At 38.6% G+C, this 19,107-nt stretch overlaps 1 protein-coding gene across 1 annotated transcript in view; it reads right to left on the reverse strand.

Annotated features, from left to right (window-relative positions):
* RAP1B (RAP1B, member of RAS oncogene family) overlaps positions 1–19,107 on the reverse strand; it is a 46,391-nt gene that overhangs the window by 10,115 nt on the left and 17,169 nt on the right. The window contains exon 2 of the mRNA XM_070409772.1: positions 172–254. Coding sequence (XP_070265873.1) covers positions 172–228 — 57 coding nt within the window. The 5' untranslated portion in view covers positions 229–254. The remainder of the gene's footprint in view (positions 1–171; positions 255–19,107) is intronic.

The raw sequence follows: 19,107 nt of genomic DNA on the forward strand, positions 1-19,107 counted from the left end.
ACCCAGATACAACTAAGAGTTGACTAAAATTATAAGAAAAATATTACATTGCTTCTAAAATTACTGAGATTTCACCTTAACAGATAAACGAAAACCAATAATCAAAACCTAAAACTCAACAGAAGAACATGTCTTGGAGAGAAGAGCTTAGTTATAGTGAGAATGACTTACCAGAGCGGATTTTCCAACGCCTCCTGAGCCAAGAACGACTAGCTTATACTCACGCATGGTGCAAACTTGTCAAAAGCTAGTACCTATTAAAGAAAAGAAAAAAAATCTTAAGTAATATCTCTGTAATCAGGTGGTCCTTATATGAATAAGACCTTCAAGCAAATAGATTTATTTAAAGATGATTACGATACCACACTAATATGGAGCATCCCATAAACAGACTTACTAAAGAATGGGCTCTTTTAACACATCAGATGCAGAAAGAAACTGCAGAATTACAGATATGACTTTCAGCATTTCCTAAGTTCAATTAGAATAAAATATTTACTCTATTAAGAAAAAAAATGGGGGGAGGAGGCTGAAGAAAAGCTTGAAAGGATATTCTATTGGTTATAAGATGGCAGCAACAGACATGTTTACCCTCCTTTCTATCCTGAGTCACAAGTAATTGAATGCCTACTAAGTATAGGAATATACCAAATTGGGGGTGGGGGAAGGGAAAATCCTGCCTTCACTGAGTTAATATTCTAGAAAGATAAATAGGATAGAGCAGGAGTCTATAGACAAATCCAGCCCACCATCTGTTTTTATACATAAAGTTTTATTGAAATACAGCCATGCCTATTCATTTGTGTATTGTCTGTGGTTGCTATCTTGCTGTGATGGCAGTTAAGAAGTTACAGCAGAGACCATCTGGTCTGCAAAGCCTAAAATATTTACTTTGCCATTTATAGAAAAAAAACTGCTGACCCCTGAGATACATGAATGGTAAATGAGTTAGCAGAGAAAGCAGACCAAATATTCATTGCCGAAATGGGAGAGGTACAAGGTGTCTGAAAATGGTCAGGAATCAGTGGCAAAATTGAATATGAATGCCCAGACTCTGTTCAATATTATGAAATACTAAGTATCAATAGCAATAAAACAAAAAGAAGCAAACTATACTAAGGCTTATCAGAGACACTAAAAGTTTCCATAATAGGGGAGAACATGAGAATACAAAGCTCCCACATTCCTAGGGGGAAAAAATTTGGTCAGTGGCCATGATACAAAAGTAGCCACCAGAACAGGTTCTAAACTTTCTTCTTAATCAAGAAATAATAGTTCTTTAGTCATAGCAACAAGTAACTACCAGAACTGGTTTAAAAACATTTAATCAACTAGTAATTGTTTGCTTCAGTGAATATGATTCTGTAAACCAGTCACTATCTGATAGCCCCTTCTGAAAGTCAATCATAAATGGACTCACTTTGGTATATTTGTGTTAAATCTCTTATATATGTTCTTTCTTCCAGCTTATATTCTTAGAAAAGATATCCTTTGTTTAACCTATCTCTCTATGACACTCCTTTATTTCTCAAGATGCCAGGCTTATTGCCATGAACTTTCTTTCAAAACTTTCTCCTTCACTTCTACCTAATATATATACACACACACTGAGTGGCCAGATTATTATGACAACCTGACGTTTGTAGGCAAATTAGCTATAATTTCGCACTGAAGTTGCTAGAGGGCCAGACCATTATAAATAGGGAAGCAGGTTGTTTACCACGACAGTAGACATGGTTTTTTTTCTGAAGATATGGGTAAACAATGTGATTTAACGGCCTTTGAACTTGGGATATTACACACACACACACACACACACACACACTCCCCCCAAGTGGCCACATTATTATGACCACTTGACGTTTGTAGGCAAATTAGCCGTACACTGCATCGTATGGGATATGAAAGCCGAAGGCCTGTTCGAACACCTTTGCTGTCTGCAGTTACAAAGATAAAACGTCTCCAATTCGCACAGGAACACAAGGATTGGACAGTTGAGCATTGGAAAAAAGTCATGTGATCCAATAAATCACGTTTCCAGTTGCATCATGCAGATGGCAGAGTGAGAATTTGGCGGAAACAGCATGAAAGCATGCACCCTACATGTATGAGTACAACTCTTCAAGTTGGTGGGGGCAGTGTTATGGTTTGGGGCATGTTTTCCTGGCATGATTTGGGCCCTTTAATTCGTGTGCAACAACGTCTGAATAGCACAACATACCTAAGTATCATTGCTGATCAAGTTCATCCTACCATGTTGATGGTGTATCCCAATGGAGATGGCTTCTTCCAACAAGACAATGCGCCATGCCACGGTGCTCGTATTGTGCAGGAGTGGTTTCAACAACATGAGGGAGACTTTACCTTGCTTAGGTGGCCCCCACAATCACCAGATCTCAATCCAATTGAGCATTTGTGGGACGAAGTTAAAAGAGCCATCAGGCAGCTGGTTCCACAACCATCAAAACTCACAGAACTGGACAGTGCTATTCATCAGTCATGGTGTCAGATTCCTCGCATCACCTTTCAACAACATCTCGTGGAGTCAATACCAAGAAGAATCGCCGCAGTATTGAAGGCAAAAGATGGCCCAATGAAGTACTGATGGGGTGGTCATAATAATCTGGCCACTCAGTGTGTGTGTGTGTATCTATCATCTATCTATCTATCTATCTATCTATCTATCTATCTATCTATCTATCCATCCATCCATCCATCCATCCATCCATCCATCCATCCATCCATCCATCCCATGTTCAAAGGCTGTTAAATTGCGTTGTTTACCCATATCTTCAGAAAAAAATCACTTCTACTGTCGTGGTAAACAACCTGCTTCCCTATTTATAATGGTCTGGCCCTCTAGCAGCTTCAGCATGAAATTATAGCTAATTTGTCTACAAACGTCAGGTGGTCATAATAATCTGGCCCCTCAGTGTGTGTATGTATTCTCATTCCCCCCCCCCCCCCCTCTCTCTCTCTGCCCGGCGCACGAAATTCGTGCACAGGTGTGGCCCCTAGGCCTGGCCTGCAGTCAGGGCCTATCCTATTTATCTTTCTAGAATATTAGCTCAGTGAAGGCAGGATTTTCCCTTCCCCCACCCCCAATTTGGTATATTTCTATACTTAGTAGGCATTAATTCACTCCTGTCTTTGAAAGTTTGTTGATCTTTAAATTCTAATTCCCTAAAACCATATAAAACTAGCAGTCTGCTCTGTTCAGGGAAGACTGTGTCTGACTAGGATAGCTTGTTTCTTAAAGTAATCAATAACTTCAGCTTTGTTTTTTGTTTCAGATATGAATAGTCTCTCATTCTTTGACAGTTGACCTAAGACCTTCATTTGGCATCATTCCAAATGAAGCGCTTAGACAAACAAGTGTACTAAATAAATAGGCTGCTTTTGACCTACTGCTATTTGTTCTTTGAACTTACTGTCAGATGAGTCAGTCTTAACAATGGTGGGAGCTCCAATTGGTTCCTTGAGTTTTCATTGTTAAATTTATTTTGTTATCCTAGGACTTGCAAAAAAATTGATCCTTTGTGTAAGGCAATTAGGCCTTTAGGTTTTGGCTTGGAGGAATATTGTTTGGTAAATATTTCTGCCATTAGTTTAATTCTTTAGTTACTTGCTTTGCTTTTGTCCATCTATTTGTGATGTGTTTTGTGTTTTCCTGGACTGTCTAGTTTCATTCCCTGAATAGAGGATGCTTCATTTGGAATAGATGGAGGCATAGGCCTGATAAGCCTCCAATTAAATTCAAACTAGCCCCAAGTACTAAAAGGTTGAAGATGAGTAAAACCAGTGACAAACAAAGGTGAATGACTGTCAAATTTCACCTTGGGTCACTTTCAAAACCTTCATGATGGCATATTATAAGGTCAATAACTGTAGAATTGTTGATTATGTGGTTCCTTCCTAACCTCTACTTGGTTAGGGAACCTGAGAATCTGTTTGCAAGGGCACATCTTTTTTTTTTTTTAAAGTACTCAAATCATTTAAAAAAATATATATATTTTATTGATTTTTTACAGAGAGAAAGGGAGAGGGATAGAGAGTTAGAAACATCAATGAGAGAGAAACATCGAACAGCCACCTCCTGCACACCCCCTACTGGGGATGCGCCTGCAACCAAGGTACATGCCCTTGACTGGAATTGAACCTGGGACCCTTAAGCCCGCAGGCCAACGCTCTATCCACTGAGCCAAACCGGTCAGGGCTCAAATCATTTTTATTTAGGAATAATTTACATCTAATGAAACAAGTAGATCTTAGGCATTAAATTAGTTTTGACATTTTCTAGTACTGGCAACCACAAACACAGCCCTCATTAAAATTTAAAACACTTTTATCACCTATAAAGTTCCCAATGTGCCTCTTCTAAGTAATTACCATGACACCATTTTTCTTGTCTCTAGTGATCTCTTTCTTATTTGTCAAAGCCAAAACCTTCTCTAAGTAGAATTTGTGTCTTTTATAAACTTCCAATATAATCCTGATTCTTGCACTTAAATTGGTAAATGACAAAAATTGTGACTTAACAACTAGACCGATGGTCAACTTTTGGAATGTCAAAATTAATACCTTAATAGGAACTAAAATTTTATGAAGAATTATGGGACAAAAATAATACTGAATAATTAACTTCTTTAATTGGTACTCTGGGGCTTCAAAATATGACTAAAATAGTCTCTCTTTTGTTCTCTGCTGCTCAAATCTTTGGAAACCTACCCTCCCTGATTCATTCTGTCTATTTATACTACCCACAAAACCCTTCTATTTCTTCTGCTCCTCGCCTTTACCTCTGAAACAAACTACCTTCCTGAGGGTTTCTCAGTAAGGGAACAATTATACTAAACAATAAACAGCCCCTTTAATTGCCTAAGTAGAAAGCAGAGCTATAAAAATTGAATTTAAACACTGGTCTAGAATTTAGTTGAAATTATGTTTAGGGATTTTCCTAAATCTCAGGAAGACTGACAGAAATTTGGTAGACTGCCCTTGACTGGAATTTGGTAGACTGACAGAAATTTAAGTTGAATTCCAACTTAATTACTAATTATTTAATTTCCCATAAAAGAAAAAGGTTAAAACAGCAGGATAAGAAAGACCAGATTCAAATATCTTTTAAAAAAGTGACTTAAAGAGAACAATAACCTAGTTAGGTTCTATTTCAGAAGTCTTTCTAAGGGGGTAGATTGGTCAAGATTTAAAGTTGCAAACAAAATAAAAATGACTTAATAGAAAAAAAATTACTTCAGGAAATTTAAAAAAATATTTTGTGGTAGGACCTAGCTGAGATACAGGGAGACAAGCCCCTTCTCTCGGATTGGCTAGGAAACTTAAAATGGAAAATTGTAATTTAGAAAATATACAATGGCTAAACATTTTCAGAGACCCTCACAAAGTAAACAAGCTAAAAAAAAAAACTGAACCAAAGGTCTTTGTTTTCTAAGAAATGGGAGCCTATGGAATAGGTTAGCTGTACATAATGCAAGTAGAGCCATTGGAAGAACCAATGTTCCATGCTTACTAAGAAACAAAAGTAGAAAGATCCCCTATCTGTCCCATAATGCTGCTCCAAGGGAAACTTGAGCACTCAATAATTCCCGGACCTTTCCTCACTGGGGGTAGGAGTAGACTGACTACACAGAGTCATAAAGGAATATTTTGGGGTGATGGAAGTGTTGTAAAACTGGTTGAAGTGATGACTACACAACTATAAAGTTACTAAAACCCAAGAACAAAAACACTGCCACAGCTGAAAAACAAAAACACTGATTGAATCAACATAAAAATTACCGTTTAAAAAATACTGACTATTGCCCTAAGGCGGTTTGGCTTGCTGGTTAGAGCATCAGCCCACAGATGGAAGGGTCAGGGTTCAATTCCCAGTCAAGGGTATGCATCTCGGTTGCAGGCTCTATCCCTGGCCCAGGTGGGCATGTGTGGGTGGCAACCAATCGATGTGTTTCTCCCCCCCACCCCCCTTCTCATCAATGTTTCTCTCTCCTCCCACCCCCTCCCCCCTCCCTCCCTCTCTCTCCAAAAATCAATGGAAACATTTCCTCAGGTGAGGATTTTAAAAAAAAGACAATGACTATAAAAGTAAACATTTATGGAAACTACATTTCTTTCTTTTTAAAAATATTTTTGTTTAATCCTCACCCAAGGACATACTTCTATTGATTTTAGAGAGAGAGGAAGGGAGAAGGGGGGTGGGAAGGGGTTGAGAGAGAGAGATGGATGCGAGGGCAAAACATCGGGTTGCCTCCCGCATCCACTCCTACCCGGGATTGAACCCACAAACCAGGGATGTACCCTGACTGAGAACTGAACCCACGATCTTTCAGTGCATGGGATGATGTTCCAACCAACTGAGCCAAACTGGCCAGGGCAGAACTCCATTTCTTAATGAAATGGTTGGGACTCTTTTTCCCAGTTGCTTCATTTATCCATAAATATTACCTGTTACCAGATTGAGTCATGTTTACCCAATATTAGTGCTTCTGTAAGTAATTGGTTCCTTGTATATTTTTTTATTGTTGTTGTTAATCCTCACCCAAGGACATGTTTCCATTGATTTTTAAAAAAAATATATTTTATTGATTTTTTACAGACAGGCAGGGAGAGGGATAGAGACCCAGAAACATTGATGAGAGAGAAACATCGATCGGCTGCCTCCTGCACACTCCCCACTGGAGATGTGCCTGCAACCAAGGCACATGCCCTTGACTGGAATCGAACCTGGGACCCTTGAGTCCACAGGCCGACGCTCTATCCGTTGAGCCAAACTGGCCAGGGCTCCATTGATTTTTTACAGAGGACGGAAGGGAAGGGGACAGAGAAAGAAAGAGAAACATTGATGTGAGAGAGACACACCAATTGATTGCCTCCCGCTGGGACTGAGGAACTTGCAACTGAGGTGCGTGCCCTTGACCAGAATTGAACCTGAGAGTGTTCTGTCCGCAGGCCAACACTCTAGTCTAGCCACTTAGCAAAACTGGCTAGGGCCCTTCCATTTTTTATTACTGACAAAAAAGATCCTTTGCATGGGTATAGGACATTTTCTTTATCCATTCACCAGCTGGTGGACATCTGGATTGCTTCCAGCTTGTTTTAATTTTAGTAACTCAACCAAGAAGAATTTTTACCATAGAGCCCTATGGTCATAGGAAATTGAAAATAATTCAAATTTTGAAGTAGAGAAATGTGACTGAAGTCAGCAATAGACTTTCAAATCTAAAAATATAGTGACAAAACACATCTAACTTACCAATAAGTTTTTTAACAAGGAACACCAATAAGAAGAAAATACAACTAAACATAGTCATTATCTTTCATTAATTTTTTTCAATACTTCCATATATGGACCCGCAACCATATTTTCATTTAAATCCTGATAAACACCAATGCTATAAGTATTTTTTCCTTAAAAATGAAACCTAACAGTACAATAGCCAAAATTTGTGAACTAATATTATTTTTTCAAATAATGTGCTTTTTAGTACACCAGTTTTGAAAAATTGTTTCCAGATTTTAAGACTGACAAAAAAAACCCCTGATTTAATTGTGAATAACAACTCTAGAAATTGACCATTAGTTTTCAGCAGAAAAGATAATGCTGATTAATAAGTAATGTCTGTCATTGGCTTGGGGGTGGGGGGGTGGTTAGGAAAGTGGTGGTACCCGTGTATTTGTGAGCCACAGGCGGAACCTTCCTATACTAGTGTTCTTAACTTCAAAGCCATGAATGAGCACTTGAGAACCTGTGAGGTCCTAAAATTTCATGCACAATTTCAAGATGGGAAGAGTTATATCAGAATTTCAAGGGGATCTGTGATAGGTAATGTTTAAGACTTTGAGAATTATTGTTCTTTCACAGATCTTCAAAGAGGGACAATTTTGACACCATAGCATAGTGTTCATAGCACCAAAGTTTCAAATCCAGGTTTTGTATAACCTCAGGCAAATCATGAAAACTTTCGGAGCTTCACTTTCCTTATTGGGTAAATGGAGACAGTAATAACCATATGATAAGGTTGTGAGGTAAATATACAAAATTGTTAACTCCACAAAAACTAGAATTTTGGTCTGTTTATTCATCATTGCAATATCCTCAGAATCTAAAACAGTGCCTAATATACTAGTACTAGAGGCCCGGTGCACAAAAATTTGTGCACTGGGAGGGGGGGTCTCTCGCAGTCTGGGACCCCTCGGGGGATGACCACCTGCTGGCTTAGGCTTGCTCCCCAGGGGATTGGGCCTAAGATGGCAATCAGACATCCCTCTGGCAGCCCAGCAGCCCTCAGGGGATGTCCACTTGCCAGCGGGGAACAGACCTAAGCTGCAGTCGGACATCCTTAGCGTTGCTGAAGAGGCAGGAGAGGCTCCCACCACCACTGTTGTACTGGCAGCCATCAGACTGGCTTGTGGCTGAGCAGAGCTCCTCCATGTGGGAGCGCACTGACCACCAGAGGGCAGTTCCTGTATTGAGCGTCTGCCCTCTGGTGGTCAGTGTGTGTCATAGTGACCAGTTATTCCCAGTCTTTCTGCTGTTAGGGTCAGTTTGCATATTACCCTTTTACTATATAGGACAGAGGCCTGGTGCATGGGTGGGGGCCGGCTGGTTTGCCCTGAACGGTGTCCCAGATCAGGGTGGGGGTCCCGCTTGGGTGCCTGGCCAGCCTGGGTGAGGGGCTGATGGCTGTTTGCAGCTAGCCACACCCCCTTCAGGGTGGGGGTCCCCACTGGGGTGCCTGGCCAGCCTGGGTGAGGGGCTGAGGGCTGTTTTCAGGCTGGCCTGCGACTGAAGCTCCCAGCCTCTCCTTTTTTTCTTTTTAATTCTGGGATTTATTTACCTTCTATAATTGAAACTCTGTTGCCGTCACTGGCGCTCCCAGCTCTGAGGCCTCGGCTGGCTGAAAGCAGGTATCTGGAGTTTGTTTAGCTTCTATAATTGAAACTTTGTTGCTTTTGGAGCTGTTGCTTTCGGAGCTTAGAGCAGGCCACGGCAGGCGGGGAACCTTGGCTTCCTCCATCACTGGAGCAAGCAAACCTCCTGCTCACTTCAGCTGTGTGGCTGCCGGCCGCCATCTTTGTTGGCAGTTAATTTGCATATCTCACAGATTAGCCAATGGGAAGCATAGCGGAGGTACGGTTAATTACCCTTTTGTCTTTTATTAGATAGGATAGTATGTGCTCAATAAATTAAATAGTATATAGTTTTCCTTAAGAGTCCTGGTACCTTGCAATATTAACAATCAATAAAAGATAGCTTAAAAAATAATAATAATAGCAATGGTCTGAGTGCTATTGCTCAGTACATTGTAGCAGAACTGCTCCTCTCTCAGTTGAGAATCACTACTCTATACCATTTTACCTTCTAGCTCAATAAAACACAAGAATGCAGGTGGGGACTGCTGTACAGCCTTAGTCTGATTTATAAAGTTTCTTCCAGGTAAGTTAAGATATAGAATATATATGCTAAAATTGGTTTCTAATCATATGGGGGTTCTATCTTTATTTTAGTCCTCCTGTCACTCACTGTAACTAGTTTGGAATATATTAAAATAAACTGAACTACACTATAATTCTTTAGCTATAGTCTTGAAGGTTTACTACTATATTCCACTAAATACATTTTAACATCTCCGAAATGGGAATGTGTCCTACAGCAACCTCCTCTCCCCTGTACTGACAAAAAGCTAGTAACATAGTAGTATTTTGAATCATTAAAAAATGAAGTTCAGGTAGACTGGGAACTAATCCCCTCTTACAATTTTTAAAAAACAGATCATTACACAAAAATATTATTAGTACTGGTGTTTTTTGACCCTTAATATTAATTACACAAGTCAATGACCTTTACTGTGTAGCATATTATACAGACTAATTCTGATAGTATAGAGAAAATCTCATAGTAGTGTTACTATTTTAGGAATACTAAGAAAATCTTAAGATTGTATTTAATTTTCTTGAACTTAAGTTGTGGAGTTATCTTGTAATTACCCCATGTTGTTATCATTTTAAAATGTTGATAATTATTGGCATTTTTAAAAAGTGGGATTAGAAACAAAAAATGCTAATTTTAACAAGTCACTCAACTCAGAATGAATAAAATATTAATGCTGACAACACATGTGTTGAATAAGGATGTGTCAGCAATAGGGGATATCTTAATTAAACATTTTGCCAAAAATGATGGTGCTTGGTCAACTATATATAAAACATTCTAGTTTGAATTTCCAGTACAGCTGATGAGATTTTGTTGGTTTACATATTCTCTCTTTTATGGTATTCCTTGTAAATAATGGCATTTATATGTAAAAACTGGATGGGGTTTGGAAGTTATCTGTAAAGTTAAGAATTGCTAATTAATAATAATATGCCTATGCTAATCTGCAAATACAGCATTACTTTAATCAAGCTTTAATCTATGTACTTAACCAATTATATTAACTCATTAATTAGTGAGGGACTCCAAGATCCCCATTTTCTTTGGGTGGTTAAACAGGCAATAACAAAGTATACATGCAAAATGAACTTAGGAGTGTTATTAACAGTGCCATTTCTCACATATATTATACTTCATCAGCAAGAAAGTGCAACTCCTGTCACAAGCAGGCACTAATACAATTATAAATATGAAGCATGATTCACATTACTTCTCCAATAATCTAAGAATACAGATGAAGAAAACCAATTCAATTTGTAAATAACTACCAAAACACTGAAAATTCCAATACTGTTAAAACTGGAAGCATTTTTGACACTAAGTTTTCAAATACTCTGCTACTTATCTTTTAATAAAAACCTTTTGGTTATTTTAGGTATTATATGTCATTTGCATTTAAAGATTCCTAATTTTAGTTACTTATATAGATCCCCTAAAATTTGTGTGAATCAACCAAGTCCTGATCAAAGTAACTGATAGTTCTTACAGTTTTACTTGTATTTCTTGCAAAATTCTTGAGTGCCCTGTTCACTAATTTAAAGGGTTGTTTTATTATTACCTTCTACAACTTTCTCCATTTACTTTGCAGCTTGGCTTGCATTGTTGGTTTATCAATTTAAGAAGTTGTTTAGTTCTAGTCTCAGAGAAAAGCATAGCCAAGACATGGAAAGACAAGAAAACACCACCTCCTAAAGCAGCGGTACTCAACCTGTGGGTCGCGACCCCTTTGGGGGTCGAATGACCCTTTCACAGGGGTCACCTAAGACCATTGGAAAATACATATATAATTACATACTGTGTTTCTTTAAAATATATTTTATTGATTTTTTACAGAGAGGAAGGGAGAGGGATAGAGAGTTAGAAACATCGATCAGCTGCCTCCTGCACACCCCCTACTGGGGATGTGCCCGCAACCAAGGTACATGCCCTTGACTGGAATCGAACCTGGGACCCTTCAGTCCGCAGGCCGACGCACTGTAAATTCTACAGGCATACAGAGTGACTCAAAGATCTACTATGTATTTCAAACATAATTTAGGTAACCTGAATATGAACATTAACTTTATTATTTGCTGTTTTAGAATCTCACACACACACTCTCACAAATGCATGCACACGCGTACCTTAGTTAACTATATTTTACTAGAGGCCCAGTGCACAAAATTCATGCACTGCTGGGGTCCCTAGTGGCTGCCTGCCACCGACCAGGGCCTCCCTCCCTTCCCCCGGCTGGCTCCACCCCATGGTTGAACTCCTGGATGATGGGACAATTTGCATACTATGCTTTTATTATATAGGATACTTAAAAAATCATAAAATTATAACAACAGTTATGAGCATAAGCTGTAGATCTGGTTTCCTGGGTTAGGATGTCAGTTCTAATACAGATTAGCTAAGTGACCTTGTTCATGTTATTTAACCTCTCTGTGCATCATTTACTCATCTGAAAATGTGACTAACAATACCCACTACTTAAAGTTTTTAAGTTTCAAATGAAGTAACTTATTCTACACAAAATGTTTAACACCAGTGAGTAGCATATAAACAGTCTATTTTAAAAATAAATATTAGATTTTTAAAACACCATTAATGTTACCTTTCATAGGTAAACTGCCATTTAAGTTCACACCAATTATTGACAGATGTCACAAATCCCAACTGAAAAAGAACTACATAAACTTTGGTATATAAAAAAAAGTTCTTATACTTGTCCTGTATGAATTGTAATTCCAGTAGAATTACAATTGGTATTTTTTTTTTAAATCCCACTTATCTAGCTCTTTACAGGGCTTAAAATGTGAAGCACCCAAAGGTCTTCAAAAGCATACTATACTATACCATACCATACCATACCATACCATACCATACCATACGAAACTGTATACTTGATTCATTCTACCTTGGTGTCTCTGGAATCAATTTCATTCTCTCCACTCTACTTATAAGGGCCCACACATTATTTCTCACACAAGAAAAGGGGGATAGAGGAAACAAGTATGAAGGGAAGACATTTTTAAGGGAATAATGATGTTCACTGGAAGATGAGGATTTTTCTGGGTGAAAGCATTAATATAAGATAATTCATCACATCATCAATGCAGGGATATGTGGAAGAGGAAGAAAGGACCTTCTTTGCTTAAAAGTTTGGCCTGTATTTTATAAGAAACGGAGAGACAAGAGTTTGCAAGCTGGGAAATGATATAAACATAACTGTTTTAGAATGATCACAGAAACTAAATATTAATTTTCTGAATTTTGGAAATTCAGTAATAAGTTTACCACAGGTGAGAGATGATGACCTTCGTCAAGGCAGTGACAGAAGGAATAAATAGAAGGTATATTTGAGGAATGTATATAAGTCATAATCAAGAGAACATGGTGAATGACTAAATGGGTGTGAACAGAACAATAAGATGCACCATGATCAAACAGATGGATACTGAGGCCATTAAACCAGACAGTGCACCTAGGAGGAACAGACCTGGTTTAGTAGATCTTTTGGAATATGTCTCAAAGACAGTGGAGTAAAAACTGACAATGTTATGGACATGACAGCAGCATCTTTTATTCCCAAAGAGATTTAGAAGGAAGATGCTCACTGCCTGTGTTCAAAAGGCTTCAGACATGGAACATGACTTGTTTAGTGAGATCAGAAATGCAACATGTGTAATTTTGTTTCACTCAGTATTTCTGGCTTATTACTTTGAAATATTATTTAGATGATTATAAATATCTAAGGTTTTATAGTTTTAGTTGTAAGGCTTCAAATAAACTCTGATGGATTTTTTGCCAATTTATGAGAAATAAAAACATGAAAAGAAATAATTAATATTGTATAAAACGAAAAGCCTTTCTAGTCTTAATGAGTTTCTCAGTGTAAAAAAGTCAGTGACTAGCTTGTATTGTACAATAAACCATAAAATATAAAAATCATTTGCCCATACAGTGCCTCTGGACTTGCTCCTTTTCCTCTTTTTCTGAAGGCTTTTGTAAACAGGATCAGAGTAGAATCTTACACCCTATTTTTTATTTCTCTAGAATTAAACAGATACTACTGGTATGGTGACATCATTGCCAGTGTTTACTTCACAGTTTTTTAAGGTCTAGTCTGAATATATATATATGTATATGTATATGTATATATATGCAAACACACACACACACACACACACACACACACACACACACACTACAAATCAACCAAAACTATTATAAGTAAAAAAATACATTATTTCCTCCTTTCTCTTAAGAAAAAGACACCATTCTATTTTCTTGTCTTCTGAAGTCTTTTCATCAACCAAATCTTACCTTTACATTTCTATACAGGAATATAAGATTGGATACATTTGCTTCAAAGGCACAAGTAATTTTTTTACAACAATGTGGTCCAGGATATAAGTGGACAAGTCTCACAAGCTGGCAAAAAGAAGCCTAAAACACCATCAAAAGGACTCTATTCACATTCTTAAAACAAGAAAAATAATGAAACAAAAAAACAAACCATCTCAGAAGAGCCTACTTTAGCCAACAGATTAATCAAATTAAGGACACTATTATTATTGCACATAGCCCAAAGAGGCATGTTAAAATATAATCATTACAAAACAGGAGGAAACATTGATGTGAGAGAGACACATGGATTGGTTGCCTCCTGCATACACACTGATCAGGGCCGGGGATGGAGCCTGCAACCAAGATACATGCCCTTGACTGGAATCGAACCCAGGACCCTTAAGTCATGGGCTGACACTTCAATCATTGAGCAACCGGCCAGGGCAGGAACTAGGTCTTTAAAGTCTTTTTAGGTATAAAGTATCGATATTTTTAATGGCTCTTTTCCAACAATACCATCAGGCACAGTGTTTGTCCCAGAATAGTTTATGTCCTACTATTGCTTAACTGATAAAATTTGCAAGGATTTTTAGTAGCCACTTTAAGTTATATACCTGCTATTAGATCTAAACCATAGAGTTCATGGATTCATATAACATTAACATGTACAAATGTTAATTCCTGCAAAGGATAGGCTATCCTAGACATTTCTTTAGAAACAGTCTCTGCAAATCTATTACCAAAGCTTAAATCACTTCATTTTTTTATTTTTTACCAAGGTATTAGCTTAAACCACTTTAAAGGCAACGAAGAAAACTTTCAGGCTGCCTCAGACCTTGCTATAGCTAATAAAACACATTTAAATAAAGTATTAGTGCCCTAGCCTGTTTGGCTCAGTGGATAGAGCGTCGGACTGCGGACTAAAGAGTCCCAGGTTTGATTCCGGTCAAGGGCACATGCCTGAGGTTGCAGGCTCAATTCCCAGTAGGGGGCCTGCAGGAGGCAGCCAATCAATGATTCTCTCTCATCATTGATGTTTCTCTCTCTCCCTCTCTCTTCTTCTCTGAAATCAATACAAATATAAAAAATGAAATAAAGATTTGTGTTAAATTTAAAAAAAGGATAAACTATTAGTATCTAACAGAGTATGAAATTATTAATTAAAAACTTGAGTAGTACCACCTTCTGATAAGACACTATGCTGTCATAAACAAATATCCTTAAATAGACAAATTAATAAAATACTTTCATATTTTTATTTGAACATTAAAGAATGTCTGTCTAAAATAATATTCAGAAACTTAATACATAAAAGCCCAAGTGCCCCAATAATCCTCCCTTACCAAGTCAATCACCTAGTTACCAGGCATTTATTACATTTCCTTCAAACTACTAGCACAGTGATATGTAAAGGAAATGGCTACATTATTAAGTGAAATCTGGGTGATCAACAGGTCTTGGTTTTAGTACTGAAAAGTCTTGTGTCCCATAAACTCTTCAGTCCAGGGCAAAACAACCTAGTTGGTTATTTTGGGTAGATACATCTTGATAGAAGTTTAAAGCATATTTGAGTGTTTATGGAAAAAGACAATATTTGTATAGCCTTTACAATTTTGACATGTATTTTCTCATTTGGATAAAGTCCAAGGACATTTATCAAGGAACACTTACATAATTAGAAAAGTATACCTTTCATCTACTCAGTATTTGAATATGCATTAAGTGAAGTCACCATGAAGGTTACAAAAAAAACCAAAATACACTTGCTCTCAAGAAGCTTAGAGTTTTGTAGAAAAGATGAGACATACAAATATGGAAACTATCATGAGAAACACAAAAATATTATGGAAATTCAGAAGAAGAAAGGCCAGACAGATTTATGAAGAAGGTGGCAAATGAATAAAAGTTATAGAATTTGAATAGGAAAGAACAAACCATAGAAAAGAATGGTGACAGCAAAGGCACAAAAGGCAGCAAAATGTAGGAATAAGATTAAACGACAATAGAAAGTAGGGTCTGACTGCATCTCAGTGTGCAAAGGAACAGGAAAATAAAAACAGCAGGAGTCTAAAATTAACAGAGATCTCTGAGTCAAGAGCCTTGACTCATTTGGTAAGCAATAATACTAGACATTTTGAAGAGAAACACACCAACACTGAGAAAACTAAAAGTACTTAAAAAATGAATTAAAAAGTTCTGCCTGGCCGGCGTGGCTCAGTGGTTGAGTGTCAACCTACAAACCAGGAGGTCACGGTTCGATTCCTGGTCAGGGTACATGCCTGGGTTGTGGGGTTGATCCCCAGTAGGGGGCCTGCAGGAGGCAGTCAATCAATGATTCTCATCATTGATGTTTCTATCTCTCTCCCTCTCTGAAATCAATAAAAAGGTATATATTTTTTAAAAGTTCTGACAGAAGTCTTGACAATATATCTATAAATGTTTACCATTTTATTAAAATGCTAGTGACCCAGCACACGAAATCACACGAGACCCAGACCCATGGGAAATCGTGTGAGACCCGGGACCCCAGACCCTGCCCTGCCCTGCTGCAGGACTCCCCTGAGTCCCTCCAGCGCCTGAGACCCAGAGTCAAGTCCCCGCCCACCTGTGCGCGCCTCGCTGTGCACACAGCCTCCTGGTGACCAGTCTCTGGTCGTTATGGCGTTAGGGCCACTGAGTTTTTATTTTATTAAAATATGATCAAGATGTTATACTTTTAAAGTGTATAAATTGGTTTACAAAAAAAAACTTACAAAAAGATGATTAAAACCAAAATTAAGAGGTCAGAATCATGCACTGCATAGATTCGAAGAAAACTATAAGAAACTGACAAAAGTTAAGGTAAGGGGTAATTTCAGCTTTATTCGACAACACTGTGTGAATATTAAGTAGTTACTATGTGCAGGTAGTGCAGACACGAAATGCACATATCTTATGCTCCCTATTTTTCACAGCAGGATGCTAACTGATACCACAGCATCTGATATCTAAAGCATACTGAGATTATTTTTAGTTAATAACATTACCATCGAACATGACACTTAAGGTATTTACCTAAGATCTCACAAATAAGGCAGATGTATGGCCATACTTTTCCTCAACCTGCTTTGGATCTGCCATGTGCATAAAAATACTCAGTGCTTAATTACCTCATTGTGTATGTTAATTGCTGCACAACTAAAACTTAACACAGTGTGTGTAATACAGAAGCAATTATTATTGAATGAATCAAAACCAGTTTCTTGCCCTAGAGCAGGGGTTGGCAAACTCCAGCCCTCAAGCCAACTCCCATTTGCTGCCTATCTTTTTGTAAATAAAGTTATGTCAAAACACAGCCATTCAATTGCATATTGTCCATGGTTTACTCATAATAGCATTAGCAGAGTTGAGTGGTTGTGACAGAGACTTGTATGGTCCACCAAGCCTATTTGCTGATACCTGCCTGCCCTATAGGCTAGACAGACTGGAAGAGATAAGGAGATCTTGTCCATTAATTCACTGGTAGCAAGTGGGTTTTAGCTCAAACACCAACTCAAAACATTAAGTTACCTGGACTACAAAGTTAAGAACTGTGGATAAAAGGGTCCACATACTAAACCTGACAAGCTCAGGGAAGGCCTGAACAGTAGCCTTACACACTCGGAGACCTAAGATAATTACAAAGGATGATCTGAAATTAAAACTTTTCAACTAAAAGCAATTTATGGCAGGTAGTCATGTTCCAGGCTAGAATTTTCCCTGACAAAGGTCAATTTTCACCTTAATTAAGCCTGTCTATTATCTTTGTGCATCTACAATAACGTAACCTTTGAAATGTCAAAGTAATTCCCTTTTCCACACTCCTCAAAGCACAGGGACCATATCAGCGATAAGACCACAAATATTATTATTTATTGTATTGTTGACTTCAACCATCCTGTACCCACCTATATAAAAAAAAGTATGTCTATCATTTTTCTTTCTATCCAATCCCAAAAGTTTCTTTACTTTGCTTTCTCTCACCTTCCTAATCTATCACCAATAGATTTCATGTAACCCACTTATGTCTTCTCTGTTTTTTTGTTCTTTATATATTTATTTATTTATATTTATTTCAGAGAGGCAGGGAGAGGGGGAGAGAAACATCAATGATGAGAACCATTGATCAGCTGCCTCCTGCACTCCCCTTACTGGGGATCAAGCCTGCAACCCAGGCATGTGCCCTGACCGGGAATCTGAACTGTGATCTCCTGGGTCATAGGTTGACACTCAACCACTGAACCACGGTGGCTGGACTTATGTCTTCTCTTTTGATGGAATATATAAAATAAGATGCAAAACTGCCATTCTCTGGCCCTGGCTAGTGTGGCTCAGTAATTAGAGTGTCGCACCGAGGGGGTCCTGGGTTTGATTCTGCTCAAAGGCACGTAACTGGGTGACAGGTTTGATTCCTGGTCCCTGTTGGGGTATGTGTGGGAGGCAACCAATCCATGTCTCACATCAATGTTTCTCTCTCTCTCCTTCTCCCTCCCTCCTTCCCTACCTCTTTTCCACTTTCTCAAAAAATCAATGGAAAGAATATCCTTGGGTGAGGATTAACAAAAAAACAAACACCTGCCATTCTCTAGAGCATTTTCTCAATTCGTTGAAATTTTGCTTCCTGGCAATTGTCAACAGTTTGGCGCAAACTAAAAAATTATCTACAGGTTTTACTGTTGTAATTAGCTAGCTATCTACACTAATAAAAGAGAAACATGGTAATTGGCGTACGACCGCTACCCTTCCCATTGGCTAATCAGCATATCCTTATGCAAATTAACTGTCAGCCAAGATGGCGGCCGGCAGCCATGCACTGAAGTGAGCAGGGAGGCTTGCTTCCTCCAGGAACTGCAGACTCCAACGTTCCCCGCCCCACTTGCCGGACTCTCAACTGCAACTCTAAGCAACAATTACTATGTTGCAAATAAGAAGCTAAACAAAACCGGCTTTCTGTCAGCCCCAGACTGCAACATTGTATCCATGTTTTCAGCAGCGAAGCCTCAGAGCTAAAGCTGGCCCAGAATAAAAAAAAAGAAAAAGAAAACAAGGAGCGGTTGGGAGCTTTTAGTCACCTGCCAGCGGGAAAACAGCCCTCAGCCCCTCAGCCAGCCTGGCCAGGCACCCCAGTGGGGACCCCCACCCTGATCCAGGACACCCTTCAGGGCAAACCAGCCAGCCCCTACCCGTGCACCAGGCCTCTATTCTATATAGTAAAAGGGTAATATGCCTCCCGGCACCGGGATCAGCGGAGCAATGAGGCTCCCTGCACTGGGATCAGCATGACAGGGGGCAGCGCCCAAACC

This window comes from Myotis yumanensis, unplaced genomic scaffold (assembly GCF_028538775.1).
Source record: "Myotis yumanensis isolate MYYU_CA2020_CCGP unplaced genomic scaffold, mMyoYum1.0.hap1 SCAF_3, whole genome shotgun sequence".
NCBI classification, from domain to species: Eukaryota; Metazoa; Chordata; class Mammalia; order Chiroptera; family Vespertilionidae; genus Myotis; species Myotis yumanensis.